The sequence below is a fragment of the Colossoma macropomum genome, unplaced genomic scaffold, assembly GCF_904425465.1.
Source record: "Colossoma macropomum unplaced genomic scaffold, Colossoma_macropomum, whole genome shotgun sequence".
NCBI classification, from domain to species: domain Eukaryota; kingdom Metazoa; phylum Chordata; class Actinopteri; order Characiformes; family Serrasalmidae; genus Colossoma; species Colossoma macropomum.
In genome coordinates this window covers 32,692,533-32,710,296 of record NW_023494785.1, presented here as the reverse complement: position 1 = coordinate 32,710,296, position 17,764 = coordinate 32,692,533, and the positions used below count along the sequence as shown (strand labels likewise).

Sequence of the window (17,764 nt, the reverse complement as noted above, 5' to 3'; positions counted from 1 at the left end):
TGACACTGAGGTGTTTAAAAACTCCAGCAACACTGATGTATCTGTGTGCAAGCTCTGTGATATTTTGATTCTAACGGAGGAAAAGTTGCAGTAATCGAGATAAGCTGCCTAGCTACACCAAGTTGCCAATGAACGTCCAAGCTAAGTGTTTCTACTGCAGGGAATGCTGAGTAGATACTTTCAACTACATTTCCCAGAATGACGCTGGGGACGCTGCGTCATGCCGTTTGAAAGCGGCGGCTGCTGCAGCGGGAGGCGACTGGATTTTGTCAACAAAATGTCAGGCGGAGCGCAAGAAGCACTTTAACCACAACAGATTTTTGTGAATGAAATGAAGCTGTTTAATACTTGAAGTCGTTTTATTTACAGTGTGACGCTGAGCATTAACGGACCAAACGAACAAAAAGCGGAAAGTGGCAATTTATTTAACCTACAGGTACTATGAAACTTTAAGCTAGCATTTGTTAGCTTGTTGGTATCACCAGGATAAAACGTCCCAACCGTCTGCTCAACCAATTGCACGTTAACGATGTCTTCCAGAGGTAAGATTAGCACACAAATATAAAAATAGCAGACATATTTAATACTCCAGATATGTTGCATTGTATCGGTCTTGCTCTGTTTCCCTCTATTAACGTTACTACCTAGTTGAATTACAGGTTGCAACTTATTGATGTTACTTACCTTGGTTACAATGTCAGTTACTATCATAGGTGGATAGCAACTGAAACACTGACTCAGCTCTATGTGATTAAGTACAATTTTGATTGATAGTTTTCTGATTTTCTGATTAATTAACAAAGAAATCTGCCTTTTATTCAGTTGCAGTTTAGTCCTTTGCATTTAGTCCTTAATTAATTTCTCAAGTTTAATGTCATTCTGTTCTTTTGGTTCAGCACCTGGACAGCTTTGCTGTTGGTGACACCTCTCACTAGACCAGAAGTATCACAAGGAATCATTGTTTCATTGAACTTTTACATGAAGATGATTTTTGGTTTCCCCACTGTCCTCTGATAATGCTGAGCAAGCCATAGTCTGTTAGCTGCACATAGGCTTTAATAAAGTATATATGAAATCAAATAAATTGATTTCTGTCTATTGAAATCTATACAGGGAGAAAGCAACTTGTCCCTACCTAAGATTTAGCTATATATTGCTGTTCAGGTGTTTCATTGTTTTGCCATTATTCCTTTCATTGATTCTAAATTTCTCTGTCATTCTCTTTTTCCTGCCCTCCCAGCATGGCAACATCCTTATGTAAATCTGTTTAAGCACCTAAAAGTGGATGAATGGAGGAAGGCCAGCAAAGAAGGAGATGTTACAACCTACATGGTAAAATACTACTGAAAAATCAAGTGTATATATTCGGGGTGCACCAGTCATAATTCTGTGCAAACTGGATGTTGGATGATTTTATTAGCATTTTTTTAACCTGACGCTCACACTGTCTGGGCTTAACAGCATCAAACACACTACTACTGATGTTTTTCTTAGCCAAATTTGCAGTAAAAATAATGTTATTTGCTCTTGTGCCGAACTGGCATCTTAAGAAAAATCAGTTGTCTTTCTAAGTTACATGAATATCAAATAAAGTGCTGCGTCGAAAGAGGTAACTGGCCTTTTAACACAATGGGACATGCATATTATGCAGAAGCATTCAAACACAGCATGAATGCGCTTACATATTTCATATTATTTACGTAATAAAATTGTATTTGGAGCAAAAACTTGGCCAATTCCCATCATGCATCCCTAGTATATATTCTGGAATTCTCAAGTGCTTAAAGGAATAATCTAACATCCATTGAGATTTTAAAATGATTTTGATGTTTTGCATTAAATGTTTGCTTCCTAAACATAATTTCAGAAAAATGACTTTCCACACCGTTTAATTACATCTCATAATTGTTGTTTGTTTGTTTACTATTCTGTTACTCTGGAAGGATAAGACACTCAAGTGTTCAGTGTTCCGTATACGGGGCTCCATTCCAGCCAGCAACTTCATTCTGCTACCCAGAACCAGCAGCCAGTCATTGGGTCTCACAGGCCGTTACCTCTACCTGCTCTTCAGACCCAGCCCCAATAAACACTTCGTAGTGCATCTGGATGTTGCTGCGGAGGTAAGCGGGGAGGTACAGTGACATACAATTAACTTTGGATGATATGAGTGGGGGAAGAGCAGGCATGGGCACAGATATTTCAAGAGAGGTGTTATAACTGTAAATGATTACATAAAAGAACACAGTAATGTACCATTTGACAGGAACTTTACACATATTAACTGTGTACCAAAAGGCTACATTTCTAGGAGTGATGCTTATTCCAAATCATTGGAATCATTTAAGCAAAATGAATCAATGCCCCGTTCTTGATTAGAAGTTTCGAAAGCCAGATTTTGCAGACTAACAGTATCAGGAATGTTTATGTATTTGTTGTGAACTGACAGCTCGGTTAAAAATACGTTTAGTTTCACTCTTGTACACTATAAACTCATGTCTGTGCATTAAATAGAACCCTTTAAAATATTGTTGTGTGGATTTATAGAGGAAAAAAAAAAATTATTCTATTAAATTATTCTATTAGGTTTAGCCTGTTTTTTTCACATCATTCAGCATCTGCTGAGAATTTTGTCCTGAAAAGTGAAACCTAAGTAGACTTGATTCCAAAAAAGTCAGCAGTTAATCAGTCTCTCTGTCTTTCTCTCTTTCTCACTCTCTCTCTCTCTCTCTCTCTCTCTCTCAAATGGTATTGACAAAAAACATTAAACTTCTCAATTTTAAATTGTAATATTCAGATGTCCAGAATTATCGTATGCAGAAGCAGTAGTGGTCCGAATCATTCTGACTGGGTGGAGCTGAATCCAGTATGATAACATAGAGAAAAACTGTCACGAAACCCCTGCTTTGAACATGATTTCCAAAAGTTTACACTGTCACTAATTTCTAGACCACTATATCACTGAAGAATGTTCCAATGAAAAGTGTCCTTCGTATTTGGCCAGGCATGCAGCCTAGATCCTGACAGTTTTCGAGAATGCTACTGGAGTGTTCTTCATGGTCTTTTGCAGCTTATAATCCTGAAGAAAGTTCAAGAGAAACACTAGCAGATGAAACTGCTGCATTATAGAAGCTGTGTTCCAGAAACTTATAGACATTTAAATTTTTGAAGTGTCAGCTTCCTAAAATGTATAATGATATAAAATATATAAAAATATATAAAATGTACAACTGCACTCTGAGAAAAAAGGTACAAGACTGTCACTGGGGCAGTGCCGGTCTTGTTGCTGGGGTGGTACCCTCAAGGGTACATCTCAGTACCTTTAGTCAGGGAACATAATTGTACCATAATCCATTGAAATGATATTTTCTAAGTTGTATTGACTCCACACACCCCGTCTCGCCTCCAGGCTTTTTATTTTATTGTTCTGTTTTAAAACATTAAGTTATGAAAAGATACAAATATGTACTTTTCACCTGAAAACCATCATCACCACTGCCGCCCGCTCCAGGCAAGACGCCACATTTGACAGCAAAAAAAAAAAACAGTGACATAAAAAGAAGCAAAACAAGAGTTAACACTGGTGTTGCTTTCCATAGCTGGAGACAGCTCTTGGCAAGTAAAGGTATGCAGTTTAATGCTGAACTCACAACGTTTCTTCTAGACTGGTACAGAAGGAGAGGAGTAAAGAGGAAGGATGGACTCTGCCTTTTTTTTGTTTCTACCAGTAGTGGTGGACACCATAACTCCTGGTGATATGTTTCCCCCTGTTTGTTTGAAGTGTGGAGTGTGAATTCAACAGGTTGTGTCATCTTACATATTAGTAGATTTTTTGTTTCTACGTCAAAAAAAAAAGTCTGTAGTTGCATCACAACCAGTCTTTGGCACACTATTGTAATAATAATTTGTGACTTCTCATATTGTCATCATGATAACTGATAGCTTTATTGAACATCTTATTAATTGTCAGTACTGTACAGCCCATCGACTGAGTTTGTTCCTGATTCCGATAGGAAGGATAGTGAGACAGGCTTCTGGTGTGACGCAAGAAGTTTTTGAATGAGGACATAATGTTGTGTCACTGTGTTATATACCAGGGTGGGGTAGCGTGCAAACATCACATCTGTCAGCCAGTCAGTGGGGCTGGCATAGTGGAAAATTACTTCTGAGGAATACGTGGGAAGGCATATCCCATAGTGAGGTGCCAAAATAAAGACTTGAAAGAGGACCAACCTTTCTGAATCATGTGAATCCGTACATTCACAATCTGAAATTAAACTTGCATAATGTAAAATTAAGGCCAGTATGTTGTCATTTGATAAGTGGCTGTAATGCAGTGGTTATTTCTACACCATTAATGGCCACATGATGGTGCTATTTGATAGAGAATCATCATCAAAGGCCGTACCTTAACACGTAGGAGGCGTGTAGGGTTAGAAGTATTTGGGAAATACTTCTAACCCTACATTTGGCCATCTCTCTGGATGTGCATGTCTGCTATAAACTAAATAAATTTTCATTATCATTAATTTTGCTTTTTTTCCCATTTCTGCTGCTGTCCTCCAAAATGTTTATGCTCGGACCTGAGGATGAGCCAGAGAGAATATTTGATGGATAAGTTTGGGAAATACATATGAAAATTAGGATAACCGTCAAATCTCTTGTCTTTTCTCTCGACTTTGGTGGACCAGGAGGGTCAGGTGATCCGTGTATCATTCTCTAACCTCTTCAAGGAGTTTAAGTCCACAGCAACATGGCTGCAGTTCCCCTTCCTGTGCGGAGCTGCACCTGGCTCTGTCTATGAGAGCACAGCCAAGACTGCCAAACACGGTACGCTCTTACACGTGCACTACACACAACGTGCCTGTAGTAGGCCTGCTATCTTTATGGCTTAATCTGATGTTTTCATTGAACATAGTCTTCTCCTTCCTTAATTGCATGAAGCGTTTTTGATGCATTAGTTTTTAGTCAGAACATTATACTGTTGATCAGACACTTATGTGTTTTACCATGTAATTGTCACAGAAACATAATGGGAAATGAATGAAATCTAGTATCCTCTTAAACTCCAGGCCTATTATTCACTTTTACTCTTAATGTTGAATTCTACCTCAGAACTCTCAGTTGTTTAGAGTGGTGGTGATAGGAATTAGACAACCAAAGTGTTTAATGCCTCTAAAAGCTCAGAGGAAGTTATTATGTGAAATGGTTGTGAAAACATTGCCTGATGCCTGATATTGTTTTGCAGTAGTTGTAAGGGTCAGATTTTGACCTTTTTTTAATGCATACAGGACAGAGAACTACATGCAGGGCATTGTAAGGAAAAATTGCACCCAAAGAGAACTTATTTTTTCAGATTGACAATTATCAACTATTTACCACTGTGGACCATAATCAACATTACCTATGAAAACTCGGAAGACGTGTATGTTCACTGGTTATTTTGGATTGTAAATAAAACGTCCAGATTTGCGTTGTAAACATTGTAATCCCTGATTCCTATCACCATCATTAAAAAATCCTAGTTGGAAAGTTTCCCTGCAGTGGAACATTTTACATCAAACCACACTGAATGACTTTGTTCACATCTCAACAATTGAATTTTGAAAAATCGTTGAAATTTGCCTTTAAGACATTTTATTCAGGAACCACTATAAAACTACTATGTAAATTATGTAGTTATGAGAGTGAGGATGTAAAGTGTGTGCTCATATGTTTATTAAAGGCTTAAAATCTTTAATGAAGGGCAATGGAACAGTGGTTAAAGGGGAATTCCACCAGTTTTTCAAAATGCCTACATTTTTCAGCCGCTAACATGTAAGTCATTCAGAGTGGTTTGTTGTGAAATCGTTCAGGAGAAAAAAGTTTTACACCTTGCATGTATCTCTCCACCGACTTTGTCTTAAGACTATGTCTTTGGCCACAGGCAACATACTCAAATCCATTACATGCCATATCTTACTGTGACAGATCTTTTAGAGGCATTCTCAGACGTCTGGTTCCTACATCACTGTGAATAATGTTGAATCAGTAATTTTCTCAACGACGGACCATTTCACATCACACCACTCTCAATGTCTTTGTTTACCTCTGAACAAATAAATTATACAGAAATTTTGAAAAATCAGTGGAATTCCCCTTTAAGCTGGATGCTGTTTGTGTTTCAGGTTTGGTGGGTCCAGCGCCGGTGTGCGTGCGCTGGACGTGTCTGATGATGGACCTGCGTTATGTGCTTTCTGTCTACCTGAACAAAACACACAGCCACCTGAAGAGCATCAAACTGTGTGCCAACATGACCGTCAAAAACATCATGACCAGCGATCTGCTGCTAGACCCGGGTACATACTCCCTCTCACATAAACACAGCAAATCACATACAAATCTTACACACTCTTAACACTCTATTTCTCTCTTTCTCTCTCTCTCTCTTTTCATTCTTAATCACTCTCTTTATTATACTTTTTCTTTCTTTCTCTCTTTTTTCTTTCTTTCTCTCTTTCTCTTTATTTCTTTCTTTCTCTCTTTCTCTTTCTCCCTCTCTATCTCTTTCTCTCTCACACACACTCTCTCTCTCTCTCTCTCTCTCTCTCTCTCTCTCTGTCTTTCTCTCTCTCTCTCTCTGTCTTTCTCTCTGTGTGTCTCTCTCTCTCTCTCTCTCTCTGTCTCTCACTCTCTCTGTCTTTCTTTGTAGGTCTGTCATTTTCAGAGTTCCGGCAGGCTGGTAAGGTGTTGCCGGAAGGCACAGCCCCCATGCCCAGAGAGATGTGTTTTCCTGTACCAAAGGGCAGCAGCTGGCATCAGCTCTATGACTACATCAGGTAAGCTACATACCCAGCTTGCAGTAGTGTGGGGCAACTGCATCTTTATTATTCAGATTTATTACTGTACTGTATTACTGTACAATATCTTAAGCAGGGCTGACACAAACAGCATTTTACAAGCTTTGAAAATTATTGATATTTCTAAGAAGTACTCGAATACCCTAACGATCAGTTCACCAGAAGTGTTGTTAGTTGTTTCTCTGACAGAACACACTTTAATTTAAATTGATGTTTCAGTTCACCCCAGCTGCACTAGACAAGTGTCTTACATCCGTCTGAACACAAGCCTAAACTCCATAAAGATCCAGTCAAATCACATATTCCCGCTTTCTAACCTGTTCTAAAGTACATGTAAAATAATTAACTAAATTGTGATGATCTTGCTTGTTTGGGAGTTGCAGACTGCAGCACTGCAGGCACTTCACTAATACAGCAATAAAAACCTATTTCGTCTAAATCAACCGAATTGCTGTTTTAGTTGTGGAAAAGATTAGGTGAGCCAGAGACAGCATGGATTGGATGCATGGCAGTACTTGGATAAGAATCACTGTATGCTTACATATTTGAGATGATTCAACTGACTGTTCCATTTATTAACAATAACTATTCTAATTAAAGACCTTTGCTGGTAAAATTTGTTTTAGACTGCAATTTGTGTGGCTTGAAAAAAGCAGAAGCTGTTGAAAACTAAATAGAGGAACAAAAAAAATTAACTTGCATCATGTCCTGTCAGAGGCATACTATTTTAATAATACTGTATCACTTTTCATTTTGTCATTGTGATATCCAGTGGTTTTATATATCTCAAAAGAGATTAGGTAATATACTACTCAAAGATTTTATATCTGTCATGTTTGCTTGGATTATGTGTAGTCATTTTTTTTTTCTTGGTTTACACTGGTTCACAGTACCTCTCTGATGCTTTATGGGGCTGTCCCTTTATATACAGTAAATTAAGACATGATCTTGTGTGTTTTCATAGGTTTCCCTCAGATGGTGTGAAGATGCCATTTGATTCTATACAGAAAGGGCTCAGCAAACCAAGTGAGTGTTCAATAAGGGCAGGTGCACTGCAGTGCACACTGGACTCATAGTAATGTAGACATTGTATACAAGTGTGCTTATTTCCTCTCTGTCTCTCTTTCTATATTTGTCTTTTTCTGTCTTTGTAGAAGAGGCTATGGTTGACGAGAGTCCCCATCGAGAGGAGAGTCGCAGTGTGAACATCAGCAAACCTGTGCAGGACCGTGTCTCCCTCATCCAGCAGATTACCACACCCAAACCTGTTAGTGTGAGGGAGACTGTGTGTTAGAGACTACTGCCTTTGCTGTTTTCATTATTTAAGCACTACGACACCTAAAGGTGCTAAGTGAAAGCTGATTCTGGCCACGTGGCCCTGGGTAATGGCCTGTAGTCTATTATTTTTGTGTGTTTAATAACCTTTACTGATGTTGTGTGTATCTCTTTAGCGTGCTAAGCAGCAGTCACGCCTTCTGACCACAAGTCTGCCCGAGCTGACCTCTTCACACTCTGGAGATAGAGAGAGCCCAAGTCAGAGGTCACAGGCCATTGAGGAGGACAGGGTAGTGTGTGATGATGGAGAAGGAGTACACGTGTGTGCTCACTACGAGGATGATGATGTCAGCACACATTCGACAAACAGTGAGGAAGTTGCTGTGAGTGACCCAAATCTACCACTGACACAGAAGCCCTATTTTGAGTGTATTCATTTATTAGGGGGGCTTCTATAATACAATATGTACACATTAAAACTGTTAGGACAAGACAGCTTTAATGTTAAGTTTCTCGTGGGTTGTATATTTTTTTTTTTATTTTTTTTTTTTAACTAATTCAGATGTTTGTGTCACATGGGTTAATATGATCATAGACAACCAAAACTTGTTGATACTGTGTAAATATAAGGTAATGCTTTATACCTGTAGCTGTATACCTGTAGGGGAACTCACTTTTTCTTATAGAAATGAAGTTTTACTACCCAGACCAAGTAAATGGTTGAGAGACTCTTGCAAAGAATCTGTCATTTCATGATTTGGGAAGTGTTGAATATGGGTATGCATACTAGTAGACTAAATACAGAGAGTAGAGTCGTGTATCCAGATAGAACTTAAATGATCAGACCAGAGTTTGGGGGAAAACAGCAAGTCATTTGGCCCGTAATTTTCTCTGGAGAGGAGTTAGAAAAACACATGGATGCCTGTAACAGAGGAAATTACCCCTGGACCCTGTGTAAATTCAGCCCTGTCTGAATTGGGCTGAAGACTGTATTTGCCTTTTGTACAACAGAATAATTGTTCTTTTAAAGATGACTCTTTAGTAACTATGCACAGTGCACACACGTTTATTTGCCAATATGAGTACAAAATAATGTTAAAATTTTGTCTTTAGGTGGTTAATGCTGCTGTTCCACGACCGCTTTCTCTGCCTTCAGCCAAACCAGCGAAGCAGCAACAAGTAAGAAGCATTTCATGGAACAAAACAGTAACAAAGACACAATAATGACTACTAAAGTGAAAACTCCTATCTTGTAGCTCCACTTTGCTGAAGTACGGTTAGAGACTGTAGTTCAGACTGTGGTTAGAGACTGTTGGTGCACAATTTGTTACCAGTAAGTGGAAGTACATGGTAAATGCTTCTTATAAAGTGCCTCCTATTAAACACATACACTCATTTTTTAATGTGTTTTTTTGTATAGAAATAGTTGGTGAATAAAAATTGGCAATTGGTTTTCCAGAAGCTGCACCCTGACCCCATACTGAAGCTGAGTAGAATCATCGGTTTTGGTGGAGCAACAATGAGATGTGTGAGTGAAATGACATGAGATACAAATAAAAGATGCAGATTCTGTTACTCCCTTTATTTCTCTAATGAGCTCTCTCTCTCTCTCTGTGTGTTTATTCTCTCACATTTATTATCTTGCTTCCTTTCTCCCTATTTCTCTCCCTATTTCTCTCTCTCTCTCTCTCTCTCTCTCTCTCTCTCTCTCTCTCTCTGTCTAGGCTGTATGGGCTAATGACGGGGAGGAGGTGGTGTATCCGTGTCACGCCATCGTAGTCAGCGTGAAGATCTCTTCTGGACAGCAACGGTTTTTCATCGGCCACACAGACAAAGTGTGTAGCTTACTCAGATTTGTGTGGTAAAAGTGTTTTTCAGCTATCGCTTGCTAAGCAGAAGCTGAATGATATTAGAAGACATCATGGACATCGTGTGTGTGTGTGTTAGGTGTCTGCGCTGACGCTGAACGCACGCTCAACTCTCCTGGCATCAGCTCAAACAGGCACGCACTGTCTTGTTCGGCTCTGGAGCTACAGCAAGGGACAGTGTCTGACCATGATCAAAACACCCGCACACTCACTCAACACTCTTAGGTAGACACACACACTCACACACACTCTACTGCTTACTCAAACTCCCACACTTAAGCTCTTGATTGTCTTAACTTGTGTTGTATTTCCAGTTTTTCCTATAGTGGGGGCGTTCTGTGTGGAGTGGGAAAAGACAGCCACAACAAAACAGTGAGTGCCACTACTAATGATACAAGAGACTTGCAGATCAATCTAAATGTAATTTATGGATAAGTTGATGTGATTTTTAACACACTGAAACTTCTGCTTTGATGCTCTTTTAAACACTCACTGAAGAATCCACCCAGAAGGGAAAAAGTAGATCTATTTAGTCATAACAGCATCAAAGCTGTCATTTTTTTTTAGCTGGTGTGAGCATCATTCAGTGAACCCTGGTAAGGCTTCCAAATGAAAGTTTTTGACATTTTATAAAAGCACAAGGGCTGCGTGATTTCATATTGTTTTCTTCAAGATTTCACCCTGCTTTATTCATGGGAAAAAAGACTGTAACACACAGCTTCTCATGGCTTATTGTCTGTCACAAGACATGCAAAGCTCACAAGCTCAGTCTAGCAAGCATGATTCAGACAATTTATTGATATTATGATACAGGTTGTTGATATTACGGCAGTTATTTGTGCAAAATTTAAAATGAAAAAGTCATAAAATCAGTTGTAGCTTTTTTGTGCACGTGACTTTTGGTTTGGTGTCAGACAAGACATTGTGAATGCTATTAGAACCAGAACTAAAATGCAATAATGCAATAATATGTCATTTCTGCTTTGATCTGGACGAAGGGAAGCAAACTACAAATGTAAACGGACCTGTAATGAGCAGGCCTTAAGGTTTAGTCAAATGAAAAGTTTTCTGGATGTACTGTATCTAGAGTGTCTGTATAAAATAAACCATGGCTTTAAACATTTAAATATATCAATACTTAGCAATAATTCTGTCCTGATTTAGCGTCCGTCCCCCCGCACCCCCCAAAAAATTGCTTTTCGTCCCAGTTCTTCTGTAGACAATCTGTAAACTGAGATCTAATTTTCAGATGAGCATTTTCTTATTTAGGGGATTGTATGCTGATGTCTCTGGGTGTTTTATGTGTGTGTGTGTGTGTGTGTGTGTGTGTGTTTTGTTCTCTTCTCTATGTAGGTGGTTGTGGTGTGGAACACACAGCGTGTGACTAAAGGGGGCGTGGTCACAGTCATGGCTAAAGCTCACACAGACGTAGACATCCAGACCATGAAGATAGCCTTTTTTGATGACACACGGTATGCATAAATGCACTAGCACAAACACTTTTTTGGCTGGTCACATATACAGAGTACAAATCCATTTTAGCACACAGTCCCCCAACATAAACTCTTGTATGCTCTTACATTTCCACTCATTAATGGCGTAATGCAGATTTATGTCATGGACGATTGACTACATTACTTTATCTGTAGGGTTTTTTTTTGCTGGAATTATTTTTCATTTAGAAATACACACAGTCCAGGGCCAGAAAAACACCTAAGGATTTGCTGCTTTATTGTGCTATTTTGTACTCATGTCCTGTGGGAAAATGATTTAACCACATGAAGCCAATCGCTCATTTAAGTCTGCTGCAGGTTCAGTTGCACATGTCTTTGTTGGCAATAATAATATAACATCTGTGTTTTCCGTGTGCTACCATTTATTCTATCATGGTATAAAAGACACACAAGGCTTTCTGTCTTGTTGGATGTACTGTGATTTTTTTTTTTCATTGATATAATTGCAGTTTTCATACATTTGCAGTGTTTCCAAAAAGATACTGAATTAGCTGTTTTGTGTATTGAAAACTGAAAACTATTTAGCGTATTGAAAAGTTTAGTGTATTTGCTTGTTTTTTGCTCTAATTTTTTATTATCAAATTTTCTTATTATCTAGTACTAACAGTGTGTTTTTGTGTTTGCGTGTGTAGTATGGTGTCATGCGGTGTGGGCAACGTGCGTTTGTGGCGTGTGCGTGGTGGCTCTCTGCGCTCATGTCCTGTTAACCTGGGGCAGTATCACAGCCTCGAGTTCACTGATCTGGCCTTTGAGCAGGGACACACTCCTGACCGGCAGCCGGACGACCGTACACTGTAAGGACACAAACATACTTACAACTTACAAACCCAAGTCCAAAACACTTGTGACAGTATGTGAAATGCCAATAAAACAGAACGCAGTGATTAGTAAATGCTGTTTGACCTGTATTAAATTGAAAACAGTACAAAAACACATTTTACTTCATGAATTTAATGACTTTTCGAAAATATACACTCATTCTAAATTTGATGCCTGCAACATGTTCCAAAAAAGCTGGGACTGGGGCATATTTACCACTGTGTTACATCACCTTTCCTTTTAACAGCACTTAATAATTATTTGGGGACTGAAGACACAAACTGGTCCAATTTTAAAAGTAGAATTATTTGCCATTGTTCTGTTGTACAAGTCTTCAGCTGTGCTTTTGTTGTCCTATTTTGAACTTAATAAGACATACAATTTTAATGGGAGACAAGCCTGGACTCTAGGCTGCCTAGTCTACCACCTGCACTCTCCGATTTCTCTACCATGCTGTTGTAACACATGCAGAATGTGGCTTGGTGTTGTCATGTTGAAATAAGCATGGGTGTCCCTAAAATGGATGGCATCTAAAAGGCACCATATGTTTCCCCAAAAAGTGTTCAGTATTAAAGGTACTTTCACAAATGTACAGGTTACCCACTAATATCCCTCCATTACCATGACAGACCCTGGCTTTTGAATTTTACACTGGTAACAATCGAGATGGTCCTTTTCCTCTTTAGCTTAGAGAGAACTATATCCATTATTTCCGTAAACAGTTGTTTCCGCTGTGTATCAGCGCATTTCAGATGAGCTTGAGCCCAGAGAAGTAGACAGTGTTTCTGGATGTTGTTGGTATATGGCTTCTGCTGTGGATAATACAGTCTTAACTTGCATTTGTGGATGCAGCAACAAAGAGTGTCTATTGCTAATGATTCGTCAAAGTATTCCTGATCCTATGTGGTGATATCCATCACAGAAGCATGCTGCTTTTAATGCAGTGCTGTCTGAGTAGTTGAAGTTCATGGCCATTCATTTGTAATGTTAGTTCTTTATGCACAGCAATTTCTCCAAATTCCCTGAATCTTGATGACGATGATATGCATTATAGATGTTGAAATTCTCATTGAGGAATGTTATTTTTAAACTGTTGGATTTTTTGCTGATGCGTTTTTTGGAATGCCTATTCAAGTATGATTGCATCAACTATTTAAAAAGTTTTTGAACATTTCAGAGTGTTCTTGCTTCTGTATTAATTTTTTTGGAATGTGTTGCAAGCATCAATTTCAGAATGAACATATACTGTTTACAACAAAATAACAAAGTTGATAAGGTAAATCTTTACATATCTTGTCTTTCTAGTGTTTTTTTGTTCAAATACAGGTCAAGGTGGATTTATAAATCACTGGTTTCTGTTTTATTTGCATTTTGTCTACTGTTCCAACTTTTTTTGGAATTGAGTTTGTAAACAAACCGGTTTGCATATTCTTGGATGTTTGGTTATAAGGTAGTAATTATTGTATTTGCGTGGTGTGCTGTGAATGGTGTAGGTTTGCCAGCAGTAAGAGTGGCCACATTCTGGACATTGACTATGTTTCTGTGGCAATAAAGAATGTCAGAAGACTCCTCCCAGCTCAGCAAAGCCACTCCCAGCGCAGAGAGAAACAGACTTTCAGCACAGGTGAGAGAGAAGGAGAGAGTAAAGTTTGGTGTGGCGGCTTGGGTGCTGAGGGGCATTTGGGATGATTGTAATTTTTTTCATAAATATAGATTTTTTTTTGTAGAATTTCACAACATACACCAAACATACCCAAAATGCTATGCATGTAAGACATACCGAACATGGATACAAGCAGTTAAATTCTAGCAACAAAGCAAAGGCAGCAGTGATAAAAAACAAAAGTAATGCAAATAAATACAAACTAGTCACAGATGACAAGTGATTACATCAAACAACTTTGGAAGCCCTGCATCTGCTGCAACACAACATAGTTAAATAAAATCACATAAGTAAGCTGAATAAATAAATAAACAAGCAAGTAGTGGAGCATTGGTTTGTCAGAAAAAGTATGCTATTTGAAGCACACCATTAAGTTACCTCAGAACATATTTCTGTTTTTTCTGCTTATAAAGCATAAAGACATTCATCAAATGTTTTTATCTGCATTAAATGTTCAAAAATGAAATTCTGGCCTGTCATTCCCCTAATAAATAAGTTGGTCATTTGTTTTTCCTCTTCTCACATCTATCATTACAAAAGTACTTTTCTGAAACATGCAGATCAGGCAGATGGTTTATTTCATTGTATTTCACAGACAATGGAGCAAAACATATAGTTTATTGTTGCTTTTTAGTATAGATGTACTCTAAATGCCAGTGTACAGTTTCACAAAGTTTTACGTTTGAGTTGCTATATGTATGTGTGTGTGTTGCTTTAGCATCCCAGTGTCGGTTCCCACACTTCTCAATTCTTACCTTCCCAACCTGGTGTGAGGGGTAGACCTAGCTAGTGGATGAAACTGAACATGATTAAATTGGAGGGAATATTAGTTAAAAAAACAAAACACAACAAAAACACGACAATAAAAAGGCCTGATATGTCTGTGTATCCAGGTCCAGGCATTGCGGTGAACAGTGTTAGTGTGTTTGGCTCTTTCTGTGCGACGGGTTCAGAGGACGGATTCCTGCGTCTTTGGCCACTTGACTTCTCTTCTGTCCTCCTGGAGGCAGGTAACTACCAGCTGTCAGTCTTCCATGCTGCCGTTGATTAGTATCTGATTAGTGCTTCTTTCAGTGTAAAGTTTTAAAGCTATGTAAGTGATTGATCCTTTTGTTCATGTGTGTAGAACATGAAGGGCCAGTCTGTTTTGTAAGTGTGTCCTCGGATGGTCTGAGTGTGCTGGCAGCCACTAGCACAGGAAATCTTGGCTATCTGGATGTTGGTAGTCGTAGTTACCGTACATTGATGAGGTCCCACACAGCAACGGTGTTGGGCTTTAGTGTGGATGGAATCAGAAGGCAAATCACCACAGCATCCAGAGACTGCACTGTTCGGGTATGGGCCATGGACTCCACGCAGCAGGTCAGTAGCTCACAAGCCCCAGGGTGGTGCTAGTGGTTCCTGAAGCCTGAAAAGTGTTTAGCGCTCCCATTAGTACTCCTTCAAATAAATTCACTGGCGTATTCATAGATCACACATGAATGTAATTTGCAGTTAAACAGTTAATAAATTATTTCCACTTCTGCAGAGTGTGCTTCAAAATACACCCTTAACTGAAAATACGCACTACGCTTTCACAAGATTATGTTGATCATTTCTGGTTAGCCTCTCTAAACATGGATCGCCTACTTATTATTTCCGAAAGTGAACAAAAAAGTTGAGAAATAAACAGCGAAGGTAAGGAGAGTGATACCCACTGCTGTCTCTTGGAGTCAGTAGGTTTCTTCATCAGTTAATGGTTCAGTGCCTACAAGTGTGTTTATATTGCCTCATGTATATAGCCTGTGGTTGTCTTGACAGCTGTAAGGACCACCACAACTCTGCAATGGTTGCATGATAACCACACTTTTGTCTAACCTTCTCCTTCTCCTTAAACCTGTACTCTCAGGTGGTCCTCAGCTGGTTTACGCATCATTCCACCCTTCCAACCTCCCGTAGTTTTGGCAAGCAATTCCAATAGTCTTATGTTCTCAAATTAAAATTAAATCTCAAAACCCATCTCTCTAGCCTACAACATGCTGCAGACCTAATCCAGCTTTCTCACTATATCTCTACCTCGTCTGGGGCACCTCATTTGTTTTCTGGTATTTTTACATGTGTACACGTCTTGAAAAGCGCTACATAAGTATCAAGTGTTGTTGTTGTTGTTGTTGTTGTTGTTGTTGTGAATATTATTATCACTATTGGTGCATCACTGCCATAATTGCATTTTATTCTTTTTGGAAAACAGTGGTTTAGTGTTTTCAGTTTTAGGATTGATAGATCATAAGTGGACAGCGCTAAGTATAGGCGTCCAGTGGGGTCCATTGTTTCTTGAAGATGTACTGTGATCCAGTCACTCAAACCACCTTTAAAGGTGACGAGGGATACATATGACCACATAACATTGATAGTGTGAATGCTGATGCGTCCTGGTGCAACGAAGGATCGTTTTAATCAACTGCATCATCACACCAGAGACAAAAGCAGCTGCTTTTTGCTTCTTTCTTCATCTTCTCTCCCATTTCTTTATAAGATGCGTTAGCAGTCAATGCTATGTAAATATTTGTAACAGCCCACACATGAACACAAACAAGGACGTGCAGGACATTTTTGTCTGACAACAAATGCACTAAAAGACACTGGCATAGAAAGTGTTGAATCCTTCCTCCAATTATAAGTGGTCATGGAAATGCTGGGTAAAAGCAGCTGTACGTCTCGCTGTCAACATCAAAACGCATGAGACAGATGTGAACGGGGCCTCTCTCTCTGTGTCTGTCTCTGTCTTTCCTCTCGGTGTAGCTTTATGACTTTGTGTCTGATGAGGATGATGATGCACCATGCTCAGTGGCATTCCATCCCAGCCTGCCAGTCTTCGCCTGTGGCTCCAGCTCTGGAACTGTGAGAGTGTTTGACATCCCCACATCCAGCTTACTGGCACAGCACAGGTACAGAAGCACACACATATACATACAAAGAGCACATAGGCACACAGGTAAAAATCCACAAAAGTTTTGGTGTGGTAATTTCATGAAATAAAAAAAAACATAAATGAGATCAGTTATACACTCTTTTGTACTATACACTCTGAAAACATGTTGCACTGTGCTTTTGTCTTATGCTAATAATATAGTAATGACTACCACCCAAAAGATACAAGACAAAGCTAACCTAGTGCAGTAGAAACCATCTCATATGCTGCAAGAATGTAGCTCAAGTACTTTTTTGGAAATAATCACAAAATTCCATCATTCTACTATCTTAAAACTTAAATAAAATTTTTAATTTAATAAACTATAAAGCTACTTAAGATGTGGCCAATATGGAGAGCAGTGCATTTTTTGCTCCATCCCAAACTCCGTCTGTGAGGACAACAATTGGCTCATGAGCCTGCTGAATCCTTTCTGTTTATTGGCTCACAAGGGAAATGTCTGCATGAATTTGGATGTAATGGCGAATCCTGTCCTGCAAATGATATGTAAATATCAGTTGATTCTTATTTGTTTCCATACACTGAAGATGATTTATCAGTCAAACTCAGATCTCTGCTTGTTCCCACATTGCGTGACAGTTTCATGAATCAGATGTGAAGTACATCATTAAGGTCAAGTCAGAGCTCGTTTTAACACAACTTTGATGAATAGGGGCTGCTGTGCTTTTAAGCTTCCTTTCTTTAGTGGCCTGTTTAATATACATTATCTTAGTTTATAAAAGTGTAGATAGAGCATGGTGGCGTCACATTTGTATGTGGTATGACAAACACAAGTACACGCACATACCTCACACACTAACATACAAACATAACCATCT

The 17,764-nt window shown here is 38.9% G+C and overlaps 1 protein-coding gene across 1 annotated transcript in view; it reads left to right on the top strand.

Moving 5' to 3' along the window:
• Positions 1–265: 265 nt before the first annotated feature.
• wdr90 (WD repeat domain 90) overlaps positions 266–17,764 on the top strand; it is a 41,222-nt gene continuing 23,723 nt past the window's right edge. Inside the window, exons 1-20 of the mRNA XM_036591150.1 lie at positions 266–542; positions 1,241–1,332; positions 1,944–2,120; positions 4,689–4,827; positions 6,165–6,335; positions 6,689–6,815; positions 7,801–7,862; positions 7,991–8,109; positions 8,288–8,494; positions 9,225–9,290; positions 9,571–9,639; positions 9,836–9,946; positions 10,059–10,204; positions 10,294–10,351; positions 11,333–11,451; positions 12,126–12,287; positions 13,806–13,936; positions 14,869–14,985; positions 15,102–15,337; positions 16,757–16,902. Coding sequence (XP_036447043.1) covers positions 530–542; positions 1,241–1,332; positions 1,944–2,120; positions 4,689–4,827; positions 6,165–6,335; positions 6,689–6,815; positions 7,801–7,862; positions 7,991–8,109; positions 8,288–8,494; positions 9,225–9,290; positions 9,571–9,639; positions 9,836–9,946; positions 10,059–10,204; positions 10,294–10,351; positions 11,333–11,451; positions 12,126–12,287; positions 13,806–13,936; positions 14,869–14,985; positions 15,102–15,337; positions 16,757–16,902 — 2,468 coding nt within the window. The 5' untranslated portion in view covers positions 266–529. The remainder of the gene's footprint in view (positions 543–1,240; positions 1,333–1,943; positions 2,121–4,688; positions 4,828–6,164; positions 6,336–6,688; positions 6,816–7,800; positions 7,863–7,990; positions 8,110–8,287; positions 8,495–9,224; positions 9,291–9,570; positions 9,640–9,835; positions 9,947–10,058; positions 10,205–10,293; positions 10,352–11,332; positions 11,452–12,125; positions 12,288–13,805; positions 13,937–14,868; positions 14,986–15,101; positions 15,338–16,756; positions 16,903–17,764) is intronic.